This window comes from Solanum tuberosum, unplaced genomic scaffold (genome assembly GCF_000226075.1).
Source record: "Solanum tuberosum cultivar DM 1-3 516 R44 unplaced genomic scaffold, SolTub_3.0 scf00682, whole genome shotgun sequence".
NCBI classification, from domain to species: domain Eukaryota; kingdom Viridiplantae; phylum Streptophyta; class Magnoliopsida; order Solanales; family Solanaceae; genus Solanum; species Solanum tuberosum.
This window is the reverse complement of record NW_006239635.1, coordinates 67,279-80,991: the sequence shown is the minus strand read 5'-3', so window position 1 is coordinate 80,991 and position 13,713 is coordinate 67,279. Positions and strand designations below refer to the sequence as shown.

General features: G+C 32.6%; 3 protein-coding genes across 4 annotated transcripts; all 3 read right to left on the bottom strand.

Annotated features, from left to right (window-relative positions):
• Positions 1 to 1,014: 1,014 nt before the first annotated feature.
• LOC102588789 (pathogenesis-related protein 1A1) lies at positions 1,015 to 1,782 on the bottom strand. Its single transcript, XM_006367027.2, has one exon. The coding sequence runs from the start codon at positions 1,721 to 1,723 to the stop codon at positions 1,184 to 1,186; it is 540 nt and encodes a 179-aa protein (XP_006367089.1). The 5' UTR covers positions 1,724 to 1,782; the 3' UTR covers positions 1,015 to 1,183.
• Positions 1,783 to 5,947: 4,165 nt separating this feature from the next.
• Positions 5,948 to 6,726, bottom strand: LOC102589116 (pathogenesis-related protein 1-like). Its single transcript, XM_006367028.1, has one exon. It carries the CDS (start codon positions 6,640 to 6,642, stop codon positions 6,154 to 6,156), a length of 489 nt encoding a protein of 162 aa, XP_006367090.1. The 5' UTR covers positions 6,643 to 6,726; the 3' UTR covers positions 5,948 to 6,153.
• Positions 6,727 to 7,787: 1,061 nt separating this feature from the next.
• LOC102588463 (protein trichome birefringence-like 13) lies at positions 7,788 to 12,477 on the bottom strand. Of its 2 annotated transcripts, none has more exons than XM_006367026.2 (6): positions 12,005 to 12,477; positions 11,216 to 11,393; positions 10,039 to 10,179; positions 8,603 to 8,723; positions 8,357 to 8,491; positions 7,788 to 8,123 (listed from the first exon to the last, which is right to left on the bottom strand). In XM_006367026.2, the coding sequence occupies exons 1-6, from the start codon at positions 12,387 to 12,389 to the stop codon at positions 7,860 to 7,862; spliced, it is 1,224 nt and encodes a 407-aa protein (XP_006367088.1). In that variant the 5' UTR covers positions 12,390 to 12,477; the 3' UTR covers positions 7,788 to 7,859. The 2 variants fall into 2 exon arrangements, with proteins under 2 accessions (XP_006367088.1, XP_015160708.1); XM_015305222.1 differs by having other exon boundaries at positions 11,216 to 11,398; positions 12,005 to 12,091.
• Positions 12,478 to 13,713: the final 1,236 nt, after the last annotated feature.

The following is a 13,713-nucleotide window of genomic DNA, read 5'->3' as shown; positions in this document are numbered from 1 at the left end:
ATATATATATATATATATACATATTCTATATTATTTTAAAAGGGAGTTTATGCCCAAGTTCTACTATATTAATAAATATAATATATAATATTCAAGAAAGTCCCAATCTTGAATATTATATATTATATTTGGCCCTAAACTCTCTTTTATAATATAGTAGAATAGAAAGAATTAATTAGTTCCAAATTATTTTTACTTAATATTTATAGAAATCATGTGATAAAATAATTATATCATTATTATTATTTTTACTGATGATGTCAAATTTAAATATGACAAAGCGCAGCCAGACTCTTCAAAATAAGATTTCCAATTCCTCGAAAAAAAATTGTAGTTCCTTGTTTCATTAATTAATCTCTACTCAGGACCACTCTGTAATGGGTAAACTTCTACAAATACGCCAACCACCATCTCTAATATTCGTATAATAATATCGTGAGTTCATTTTTGGCCCCATTTCAAAATCCATCAAATGTTGTCCGGCGGCTAAACTAGCACATTAAAATATTTCATAGGTTATATATTAGCATGATTTTAGTTTATGCTCTTCATGCTTCTTCTTTTTCTCCGGAGATTTAAAGAAGTGTATATATTTTTGTATCATAATATTTCATAAGTTATATATTAGTATGATTTTAGTTTCTAAAAAAACTTATGCCCGGTGACATAAATTCAATTGCTAAAGAGAAAAATATTGATAAAAAAATTAATTCATTTGAAAAACATAGTACAATTTTTAAGTTTTTGCATGGATTACCCTATTTTGAGGTGATCTTTAACTTCAACCCTGCGTTGTTCTATTTGGAGATTTTTGAGCCTATATATGTCCCCCTTTAACTATTTAGTCGAACTTCAATATAACTATCGAAGAAGACTGGATAAAAAAAATCTATTTCTTCATCAATATACAATATAAGGGATATATACCCGGGTGCACATAACCTGGGTGATTGGATTAAAAAAATAAAAATAATATATATATATATATATATACCCGAAGTACCAACAGGAAGATTTAAAACAAGAATATCATAATAACAAAATAAACCAGCAAAACCCTCATACATAAACTGATTAATCAACTAAGATAACATATAGCACTGTATTTTATTTTCTTTAATTAATAATTAAAGCTTTATTCATCCATGATCTGACTTTATCATGAAATTAATTAAACACATAATTACACATCAGTTGGAAGCTCCAACTTGGAATCAAAGGCCGGTTGTTGATCTTCAAGATCACCGTATGGACGTCGTCCTATATAATTACCTGGTGGATCATAATTGCACGTTATAAAAACCCACCCGCTGTTGCATCGAACCCTTGCACAACCAAGACGTACCGAATCACGCCAGACTACCTGAGTATAATGTCCACATACTTTTCCTGGTGCACAAGTATTTGAATTATAATCGTACCATTGCTTCTCATCGTCCCACATCTTCACGGCACCAGCCGCGTTCAGCTGGGGGAAAGCCGCGGCTAGGTTTTCGCCGTAAGGGCCATCAGAGTGGATCATTCCACAGTCACCAATTCTCTGATTGGCGTAATTTTGGGCATAGGCTGCTAGCCCGTAGTCCCATGTCATAGGGCCGACTCCAACTTGTCTACGAGCTGCATTGTGAGCGTTAAGAAAATTTTCTTGAGGAGTTTGAGCTTGTGATGAATGAAATATTATAGCAAAGGTAATGAAACAAACAACTAAAATGGAGTATTTCATTTTGGATTTTGATGAGAAAAAGGCATAGTATGGATGGGTTTTAATAGGGAGTTAAAAAGTTTGCAAGTTGTAAATATATAAAATGAATTGAATGATTAATTAGTTTATTAATTAGCACAATTTTTAAGCCATATTTGAAAAGCATATAAAGTTATAGTTACTATATTAAAGAATGTTCGATTCTATCATGCAACTATTCGTTTAAGCAAAAGCCGCCATTAAAAAACCAATATTATTGATGAACACTATTACAATTATCTTGATCATTATATTTGAACAGTTCTCCAATATAATAATCATTGATTCAATGTATATATAAGATGACCGCCCATCGGTATATTTTAACGTACTATAAAAGATATTTTTTGTATTTTTTAAAAGAGTAAATTTTAGGTTTAGCAAACGTAAAAATCATATTTGTATGTTATAGTTATAGTTTGTATAATTGCGCTCCATAGCAAACTTTATATTTGCTATGACTATTAATATGTATATTTCGGTATACATATACAAAAGAATCAATTGTATAATTTGTGTTTGTATAAAAGTGAGAGAAAAATTATATATACAAATACAAATACATATATTTTCGTCTTATACACTTATAATTATACAAATACAGATCTTCCCCTGCCCAGTTTTCTTTTGTCTTTCTCTCTTTCTCGCTTTTATACAAACACAAATGTATAAATTGCATTTGTGTTTGTATAAAGTGAGAGAAAACTGTATATATTCATACCTTTTCGTTCGCCTCTCTCCCCCAGAGAATCTCGCTCGCCATTCTCACTCGCCTCTCTCATTTTATACAAACACAAATGCAATTTATACATTTGTGTTTGTATAAAATGAGAGAGGCGAGTGAGAATGGCGAGCGAGATTCTCTGGGGAGAGAGGCGAACGAAAAGGTATGAATATATACAGTTTTCTCTCACTTTATACAAACACAAACACATTTTATACATTTGTGTTTGTATAAAAGTGAGAGAGGCGAGGGAGAGACTGCCAGCGAGAAAACGAGAGTGGCAAGCGAGAATTTCAGGAAGAGGGGCGAATGGCAACAATTTGCTACAGGTTACAATTAAATCAAAGTGTGATTATAGCATTTAATTATTTGAATTAATAGTTTGCTATTTTATACAATTTTTTCCTTTTTAAAATTGTATTAATCCACTTTTATGAATCGATCCTCTAGCGATGAGTATGTAAGAATATTTTTTTACACTATCATGTTACTTATATCATATTAAGTAAAATTTTAATTTGTAATCTTAAAAATAAAATAAATTATATGCTATATTATGTAAAATTAACTTTATATCGTAAAAGTAGATAGCGGTATAGTATTATTAATTATTAAAAGAAGATGAAACGTAGGACTTGGTGAGAATATATCACCCTTAAAAGGAGTGGTTTCTACTAAATTAATTCTATAGTTGATTAGATAAATAAATTTTGCTATGCCTTGTGAATACGAAATTTTAACCATAGATAATACTACTAAACAAATATCGAGCAATTTAGTTTGTTCTTTTTTCAAAGAAAAAGCTTTAATATTGTTTAAATTGAAGCCAACATTTATATATTTTCTCTTATTATATAAGAGAGAGTTTGAGGTTGAAGCAGACACGTCTTCATTGATGTGTCTGCTTTAGCAAGACATTTGCGGAAAGACTTCAAAATTTTATTTTAAAAAATTGTTTCTTTTGTTTTTACTTTAGTTTAATTAGTGCATCATTTTTTAAAATTGCGAAACCCGTTTTAGCTGTGATTTTTAGTCTTAAATTCATATCCTTTAATTACATCTTTATTATTTTGAATGTCGATAATATTTATGTAAATTTATAATACTTTGAGTAAAAAATCAACGGTCGATGAAGAAAAATACTTTAATTATGCACATCTCAATGTGCCTATTCACATTAGATTTGCATGAAAAGAGAATGAGACAATTTACTACCACATAAATATATAATATAATAATTTATTTTAGAGTAACAATTTAAAATCATTTAATCAATACTACTTAAAATTTATCAATATTAATAATTTTTATTAAATATTTATCTTACCCTTAATGAGATAATTTAATATTATTTAATTAACAAAATAAATTTGTAAACGAATATTGAACTTGTGCACAGAGCTAGTTTCATAGTTACAAATATAGTTAACCGCAGCCAGCCTCCTTAAAATAAAATTTCGATGCAACTAGTTTTCCAGAAATAGGAAAGCCGCCATTAAATTAATACCTATAAGATTTTGAGTATACCATTGGGATATATATAATATGCCAATTCCTCGATAGTTTAATTAATTAATTTCAACCCAGGACCACTCTGTATTGGGTCAACTTCAATAACACATCCACCATCTTAATAACGAACGATTTAAATAACAAAACTATCGCTGCATCGCATAATTTAGTCATGTACTATTACTATTTTTGAATTTAATTCCGGTGAAATTGCTAAACACGCAAAAATCTATATAGAGTCAAACAAATATAAAAAGATTTAGAAGCGGGAATTACTATTCTAATATAGAAAAGATGAATACACAAAATACAAATCAAATATCTAAAATCCAAAAAAATCACAAAAGATTAATGAAGAAAATGTGATTACCTGAATAAATGACATTGTGATGTAATTCTTTTGGAAGATTTTTGTGATTTCTGAAAAAAAAATGGTGAAACTTAAGTAAAACCCAAAACGTGGGTATTAGTTCGAAAAAATAGTATCTAGATTAGGATACTTTTAAATTTTAGGTTTAGCAAACATACAAATCATATTTGTATGCTATAACTATAGTTTGCATAATTGCGCTTCATAGCAAATTTTATATTTGCTATGGAGCATCATATTTGTATAAATCGCAGACAGTCATCTCGTTTGTATAAAAGCAGAGCGATTGTATATATGTATATCAGTTAGATAATTCTGCATAAAATTTGAATTTGTATACAATTGAATTGAAATAAAACATTTGTATATCAAATCACTCTCTCTCGCGCTTTATACAACAGAAATTATACATTGTAATTTGTGTTTGTATAAAGCGAGAAAGAGAGAAAGGCAAAAGAGAACTGGTAAGGGAAGATCTGTATTTGTTCTAAGTGTATAGGACAAAAATATATGTAATTGTATTTGTTTATACAACTTTCTCTGGCTTTATACAAACACAAACACAATTTATACATTTATGTTTGTATAAAAGTGAGAGAGGCGAGGAAGAGTGGCAAGCGAGATTTCTGGAGAGAGAGGCGAATGACAAGTGTTTGCTACGGATTAGAAATAAATGAAACTGTGGTTATAGCATTTAATTTGAATTAATAGTTTGTTATTTTATACAATTTTCCCTACTTTTTTTTTCATATAAAGAAAATAGAAAACTGTTTTCGATAAATAAGTTAGAAATTTTGACTAATTCTATCATTTTTCCATTTATAATCCAAATTATGAAAGAGGAATATTAGCCAGGGCCCATAAATGAGCCCAAGGATATCGTTATAAACCCACAACAAGGTCTGTGCAGAAGTTGGTGGCCCACTCACCATTAAAATGGAGGAACAACACTGTTGCTGCCTATGCTCGTGACTCGTGAGTACGGATCATTAGGGCTGAAAAAATTAACTCATAAAAGTATGACATATTCGTGTTTGGGGTGAGTTAATTTATGTAAGTCAATTTATTTTGATTCGTCTAATTCAGCTCTTTTAAAAGTTGGACTGATGTAGGTTAAATATGTAAACCAAATTAATCCATGCAAAACCTTATCAAATTATTTTTAAGAAAACTTTTTTTTTTTGTTTGATATGGTATATGATATCAATAATCAAGAAAAAAAAAATATTAGGTAATCAAACAGATAATCAAAAATTTTTAAAAACTAAAACTTTGTAAGAGTTAATCTATTGGATTATAACCTATTGCTTAGCGTATGTTGATCTAACTCATCTAAGCACAAAAGTATTTGAACGAGTTAATGATCATCTCATTTTTTAATGAAAAATTAATTTACTTTTGATAAGTCTATATTCAATCTCACTCGCCCATTTTACCGTCCAACAATCCATCTTAATTACAACTCTATAGTATTTAAAATCCACGAGATTTAACCCTAATCCAAAAGGAACATGAATAAAATTGATCTCATAGATATTCGTGATATCTCAAAGATATTGAAATTGAAGTTGATGATGATCATAAAATAAATAGTCAAATATACTTCATCCAAAAATAGACTTTAATTTGTTAATTAAATTCCATTTTGTTAATACAGGGCTAAGCTAATTAAGGACAACTTCCCCAGCTATTACATGTCGAAAATTATAAGATTACATATATACTTGACTTGCATGGTATAAAAGTAATTTAATTATTTTATTTTTTTTGTAACCATGCATCGTAATCGATTAATTAATTAATCAATTAATAAGGTTTCTCGCCGATGTAATTTCCAGGTGGGTAATAGTTGCATGACACAAACCACCATTCACCATTCGAGCATTTCAATCTGGCGCATCCAACTTGTTGGGTATTTTTCCAGACAACTTGAGTATAATGTCCGCACATTCCTTCTCTACAAGTGTTGGATGCATAATCGTAGTTCGATTTCTCTCCTACCCATAAATTAACCGCCTGCACCGCGGTAAAATCACCGGAGCCCATTGCAAGATTTTCACCATAGGGTGAATCTGAATGCACCAATGTGCATTCACCTAATCTAGTGGTGGCATATTCATGGGCATAAGCAGCAAGTGTATCGTTCCATTTTAGGGGTGGAAGTGGCACACCAACTTCAGCACGGGCCTTGTTGTGGACTAGAACAATGTCTTTGGGCAAATTTTGGGCCAGTGAAGAATAGGCTAAGCCTAAAACCAAGAACACAACAATGGTTGAAAGCTTTGAGATCTCCATTTCCTTTTACTTTGCTATTTTTTAGGCAAATTTGAGGGGAAATGGAGAAGGGTGATTGTGTTTGTGATTTGAAAATGTGAGATGTTTTTGGTATTTATAGGCACATCTTGACTAAAAAAGGGATAAAATTTTGGCAGAGTAATAACAAGAAGTTTATGGTTAGCCCGTGAATGTTGGCATTTGGACTAGAGTGTCAAAGTTAGCACCATTGAAAAATGAGAGTATGGGATTAAATTTTTTTTTTAACGTTCATCATGACTTGACAAAGATAGAGGTTCACATGCCTAATATACCAAAGATAAAACTATGTTTATTTTATTTTATTAGATAAGAAAATAAATTAACTTTTGTTTGACTGAAAGTGACATGCTAGGAGCCCATCGTTTTAGCATCAAAAGACACTAATAACTACAATAATAATTTTGATAGTTATACAAATGAAATTTACGCAAATCTCACAGTGTTAAGAGCTAATTACATCTTATTCCTAGTCTTTTCCAAATTACAAAAATCCCTTAAATTTGGTGGAATCCGGATACACCGCGTCCCAGTTTCGAATACATCCCGATACATCACACGTTTCGATTTCGGAGCGTTAGTAATGTATAGGAGAGTAGAAATTTTGTAATTTTTTCAAATGGTAGGAAATTTTAGAGAATATGATAAAAATAAGTTATGTATTTAGGAAATTTTTTCTATTAAACAATCGAAATAAGTTCATGTACAAGATTAGTTAAACTAAAAAAGAAGCCCTAATTATAGGAGTAATTCTAGGGTGTATAGACAAAGTAAAATAAAATTTACTTTTTAAAGTAAGAACCACAAATTAAGGACATGCAAAAATCACGCTGTAGACTTTTTAAAATTCGTTGTAATTGAACTGCATGTTAAGCAAAAGCAAAGATTAAATTAGTGCATCTTGGACAGAAAAGTCATCAGTTGCAAAAGAGTAAAGGTTCAGTTAATCGACGCTATTAGCGGGTGACTTTACGCACTCTTTCTCATGAATGATGTGGAGTTGCAAAACTCTGAAGCAACCGTGCTCTTCAAATTCAGGTGGTGGAAGGGCTAGTGGCTGTTTTTCGCGAATTTTTAATATTCAGTTGCTAACTAAATCTTATAGATAAGGAATGAATACACCCAAGTTGTAACAAGATTGCCTTCAAGGAAGAAGATTGTAACAAATTAACATTAAGAATGAAATCGATTGTGATAACTTAGGTCCTATCTTCAACATTGCTTAAATATGCTACAAACAAGTCATTCCAGATATCTGTAAGTCCTGGTAAGCACCAGTGCATGCAATCATCATGTTTCTTCCCACCTGCTGTAGACGGATGGGCATCAGCTCTAAACTCACTCATATGAGATATGTCCAGTATATGAAATTTAGTGCCTTCAAAGGCCCTGTATAGATGCTGGTTCACAAGCCGAACCTCCACATTTGTTCCGTTATTTTTAAGGGAAAAGAGTTCCTCCACCTGGAAAACAGAACAGAAAAGAACACAAAGGGATAACTTTCAGCGACCTACAACTTAAGAGTGAAATGGAGCCATAAGTGCTCAGTTGCAGGTGAAAGCAATTTTAACAGTTACAGGGGAAAGATTAAGTGTATTCCAACAATAACGGGGGTTGCCTGACACTTGGTAAACTACGGATTTTTTTTCTTCTTTTCTTTTTTTATAGTTAAAACTATTTAAATGGAGAAAGTTACCTCTTGAGGTGAGAGAGGCTGTGACCGCTGGCAAGAGCCACCTTGGTCCCAGTCACCTCCTTCAAAATGCCTTGGAGATTGTGCTCGCATGAACACCGTGGTGGCAGGTCGCATCCTTTTGTCCACATAAGATATCTAGTAGAAACAACACACAAAGAAGCTTAGAGAAGAAGCACAAGTAAACTTCTGAAGCATAACTGAGACTAAAGTTTCTGAAGGGGCCTGAAGAAAAGGATAGAACAGTACCATATGCTTTAATACCATATCAAGCCCCCTGTCGGGGGACAGTGGAGGCACCACAGGATCGCCCTTTTCAAAGAAAAGCATGGGTGACTTTACTGGATCAAACTTTGAAGGAGCCCACCACCTTACAGAAGAATGGAAAACAAGATAAGAAATCACTAATCAGTACGAAAAAATAATCAACGGAAACAAATTACTTAAAGATGCAATAACTTAAGCTATTAAGCTAACAGAATCCTGATCAAAAGAAGATTGAAGCTAACAGAATGTCAGTTCAAAATTCCAGCAGGGCACCTGAATCCTGATGACAGATAAAATCCACCACCTTGGGCCATAAACATCATGTTAAGAAACTGTAGGTACTAAGATGCCCTGACTCGGCATCAATAATTCTATAAACACATTGCAATAAACCTGAAGAATCAGAATCCATACAAGGCAACTCTTAGTGGTTTATGAATTTCACCCATTGATGATCAACCACTTCTAATTTGGAAACTGAAGATCTATTATGGATCATCAGGAGGATGTCAACACAATTGAAGGATACAAGAACAGTAAAAACAGCAATTAGCGAAGAGCTGTACAGAACCTGTGGGGTGAGAACATAAAACAATGGGATGTAATTAGGTGACCATACCCCTCAAACTGCTCCTTGTTTTCTTCCCTTCCACTTTATCTTTGGTCAATCTCTTTTTGCCATCTAGAATAATCACCAAAAATCAAATGGCAACACTGAACAATTTTCCTAGATCTCATTTAATGTGGAGGTTGTCTCTCTTTAATCTTTATTACTTTCTTTATAAGTAATTTAAGTCTCTTTACTCTTTACTAACTAATGGGCTGAATATATCTGTGTATTCTATCATAGTTTAGAAGGTTGTGCTTAAATGATATTCTGATCACAGTACCCTACTAATTGCTATATATTTCCTCATTTATCAGAATATCCAAACATGAGCATGCTAACATTTCACCATTGAGAACTTCCATCCAATGAGAAGTTTTACAATTGGATATTTGTTTTACTTATTTGGTGGTTTTTACAACTCGAAATGCAGGAAACATAAGTTCACTTGTTTTGTTAAACTGGTACCTCCCATGGCCTTTAGGACATCATTACAATGTGCTTTTCTTTCCCATTGGTAAATCTTGAGGATTCTCAGACAATAGAAGAAGAGAATGAATAAACCGAGTTTTGGCTCCTTTTTGCAAATTCGCACAAAATGATTAGAGTTAATTCCATCAACATGGGTGAAAAAAATTACTAGAGTTAATTCCATCAACAGGGAGTTAGTATACCACTTGGTCAGAGCCAAAGATGCTACACTAAATAGACCATCAAGTATTAACCATGTCAAATTCACTTTTCACAGAAGCAAAAGTAGCCTCGACATTCACAACCAAAGGAATCTTATTATACAAGAAAATAGCCTTACCAGTGACCCGTGTTAAAGATGAGAATGTCGTGGAAACTTGGAGCTTCCGCCCATGTTCCTTCTGGTACATCAACATCAACTCTATAACCCTCCTTATATCCTAGAGATTCCAGTACCCCTCCATTGGCATTGGCTGACCACCTATATAATAACAAATACAGAGAGTATATATGAAACCATGCAGAATGCAAAAGTAGTTGATAAGTTACTTGAGAACTTGGAATTGAGATTCAGCAGCAAGCCATTATCACCCATAAGATCCAGAAAACCACACTTACGAACTTAGACAAGAATTTATCAATTACTTAAGTCTTGAGTCATACCGGCATAAAACCACCACCAACAATTTTCTGTTACAAATCTTCAGTCATACTGGCATAAAACCAGAACATTCTTGGTGTGTAACTAACAAAAACATCCTTACTAATTATATTTCCAATGCAATTTGTTATACAAACTAGGCATACTCTAGTATCATCTACGTATTACTAGAGAAAACCTTCGAACCATAGAATCATATTTATGAAACATCAAAATCCCAATGGTTAGCCATAAACTGCTACGTTCCATGATTTAACCATGAACACATAAGAAACAGTTTCTTCATGAGTAACAAAGTACACTGCTACAACTGAGTAGATTCAGAAACCAACAACAGCAACATACCCTGTGAATTTTCACAAGTGGGGTCTAGAGATGAGTGTACGCAGACCTACCTGTACCTCGTGGAGATAGAGAGGTTGCTTCCTAAAGACCCTTGGCTCAAGTAACACATAACAAATCTTGAATCACTAAGAAAACTTGAAACTTGTTTCCGTCTCCAATTTTCCTCAATATTTAACTAAAGGACTCACATAGATAAGAGAATAAAAATCCATGATCAGCAGTGTACAGTGTACACTTCCTCAGTATAATTCTGTGAAAAACTAGTTGACAACTTCACTTCTACCCTATCACGCCTTGGGAAAAATAATGTCACAAGATGCACATGGCATATTGTAATTGAGATAAGTAACAGCAAAACTGTTACGGTCACAAGAAAAAGCAGATGTCTAAATGATGGTTCTAAGTTCTGATCTGCATGACAGAAAACAGCCGTGTTGCCTAGTCTAACAATCTGTCGAATAACATGACTAAAACTACATTAACAGATGTGAAATAACTTATCAAATCTTACCTACCATAACGAGCCAATAGATTTGTCCGATGATATGAGATAGTAAGGTTATACTTCAGAAAGGTAAAACCACGATCAGCTCCAGCAGGGCGCCACTTTTTGACATCGCCTGACGCCCGCTTTAAAGTGCAGAAAAGTGAAACAAACATGTTTCTGTTTAAGGAGTCCCCAACAAACCCTGCACTGTTTAATATCCATAAGGTCTAAAGGTTGCACAAGACTACAGTCAGAAAATAAGATAAAATAAAATTAGGCTTCAAAAGCTTGTTTTCGTTAATTATTATCCATGTTATCAACCATAATCACATTTGGACCAACTATACAGAGAAGTTTCTGTGTGTTCAACCAAAGGTATATCAAGTATATAAAAGCCGCGGAGGCACTAACTGTTTTGTCCTTGACTATATACATACATTATATATATTATACACACACAAGTTTAAAGAAATCAAAACGGACAAAGGGAAGCCCAATGCACAAAGCATCCGCATTTACACAGCAGTGTGGGGGGAAGGACCGCACTCAAAGGGATGTGATGTAGAGAACCTACCCATTGCTTCAATGCTCCCTTCGACTCCTTTTCAAAAATTTGTATATATATTAAGTTCACCATTGTCTTTAAATCCTGAAACCGCCTCCGGGTTTCAACAGACAAATATAACAGGACCACAATTTTCATGATTTATATCATTCTCTAAAGCAAAGCAACACAAGCTTTTATTATATGGAATTCGTTTCATTTCACAGCTCAGACAGACAAAAATAAGCAGAGGTAGGAAAGAGAAGTACCGATATTGGTGTCTCTGAAGCGGTGAAGGAAAGAGAGAGGATCGAATTGAGGGAGATCACATTGATAGGGTTTCCAACGCCACTTAACAATGTCAAGCGCATTTGATTTTTTACTGCCAATGCAACTCCATCCTTTATAGATCTCCTTACAACTGTTATCATAGCGCGGGGAGTTGATACTCGGATCGTAAATCCATTGTCCGTCGGTGAAGTTACACGACTTGGAGTATAACGCTTTGTTCTTCGCCGAATTGGTTTGATGTGAGGTGTTGAAGATAGAGAAAAAGAGGAAGAGAGAAGCGAAGCTGAGAAGCGAGAGAAATAGACAAGAGGGAGAGAGTGATAATGAAGAAGGCTGCTTCAGTTTCTTCCATTGATTGGCCATGGAAGCTAAGCCTTTCACTGTATCACTTCACTGTGAGCAAAATTTGTTGCGACTTGCCAGTTGCAAATATTTTTCAGATCCGGGTATACATTTTATTTTTTTTTTGGATAAACTACCTTATTAGACATACATCACTACTATATATACTAATATTATTTTTACTTTCAAACAATTACATATATTATCACTTTTAATATTTTATATCATTTATTAATATATTATTTGAAGATACAATTAGATACCCACATCCCTTAAAATTAGGATGGATTAATTATCTACTTAATCTTTCACTTCAAATCAACCACTATCTCTTAATCCTCCCTCCCATATTTATCACTCAAATTTCACCATACAATTTCATTCTAATAATAGCTAATCTACTCTCTTCTTCTCAAGATATCATCACCATGGCCGACAAATTCTCCTGAACTCAAATATTATTTTGTATTGTTCATTTATAACTAGATCAAATCAAAGTAACTGCTACAGAGAAAATTTTAATTCAGAGTGGGTCTTGATTGTTTGTCTCCAGAAGAAATGGATCTTAGTTTTGATTATGTTATACCGCAACGCAAAAGGATCAAAGGGAGTATTGTAGAGAGTTTTTGTTTGTTGGTGTTCTTTAAGGCTTTCTTTGGTTATTGTGACATTGATGTGGTAGTACCAATATTACTTCAATATAGCCCTTGAAACATGTGTATCCAATAAGTAGTAATCTTAATTAAGATCTGAGTTTGTATTTTTAGTAATGGGGTATCTGAACATGTATATGTATCCACCATTTAATTTCGGATACATGATTTTTAACAACACCATGATATTAATGATACGACATACTCTACAGTCGTGATTTGCTCTTAAATTTATGTGTTTCAAGCTACATTTCATAGTTAGATACACATAATTAAATGTATATGCTTATTATGTATTTGAGATACGTGTTTTTGGATATAACGTATGAAATTTAGATACACATAATTAGATGTATATGCTTACTATGTATTCTAGATACAAGTTTTTGGATATAACATATGCAATTGATACTTGATACATCAAATTAATACTAGATACATATAAAAGATACATGAAATTAATATTAGATATAGATATATATAAATAGATACCTAAAATTAATACTAGATATGTATAACAAATTAAATACATGAAATTAACGTTAGATACTTCTATGATACATATGAATGTACTTGTATGACACTCATGCATCTAAGTGTTTATTTTATTGGATACATCATATATTGATAATAGATACATCACATGAATGAATTTATTATTTTAAGAGTAATAATTTGAAATTAATCAAATT

What these genes read in the sequence shown, in the direction of transcription:
- LOC102588463 (XM_006367026.2), bottom strand. Translation starts at nt 12,389, where the DNA reads ATGGCCAATCAATGGAAGAAACTGAAGCAGCCTTCTTCATTATCACTC. An exon ending in CTTCAGAGACACCAATATCG is followed by an intron (nt 11,394 to 12,004) that starts GTACTTCTCTTT and finishes TAAACAGTGCAG; the next exon opens with GGTTTGTTGGGGACTCCTTA. An exon ending in AGCCTCTCTCACCTCAAGAG is followed by an intron (nt 8,124 to 8,356) that starts GTAACTTTCTCC and finishes TCTGTTTTCCAG; the next exon opens with GTGGAGGAACTCTTTTCCCT.
- LOC102588789 (XM_006367027.2), bottom strand. Translation starts at nt 1,723, where the DNA reads ATGAAATACTCCATTTTAGTTGTTTGTTTCATTACCTTTGCTATAATA.
- LOC102589116 (XM_006367028.1), bottom strand. Translation starts at nt 6,642, where the DNA reads ATGGAGATCTCAAAGCTTTCAACCATTGTTGTGTTCTTGGTTTTAGGC.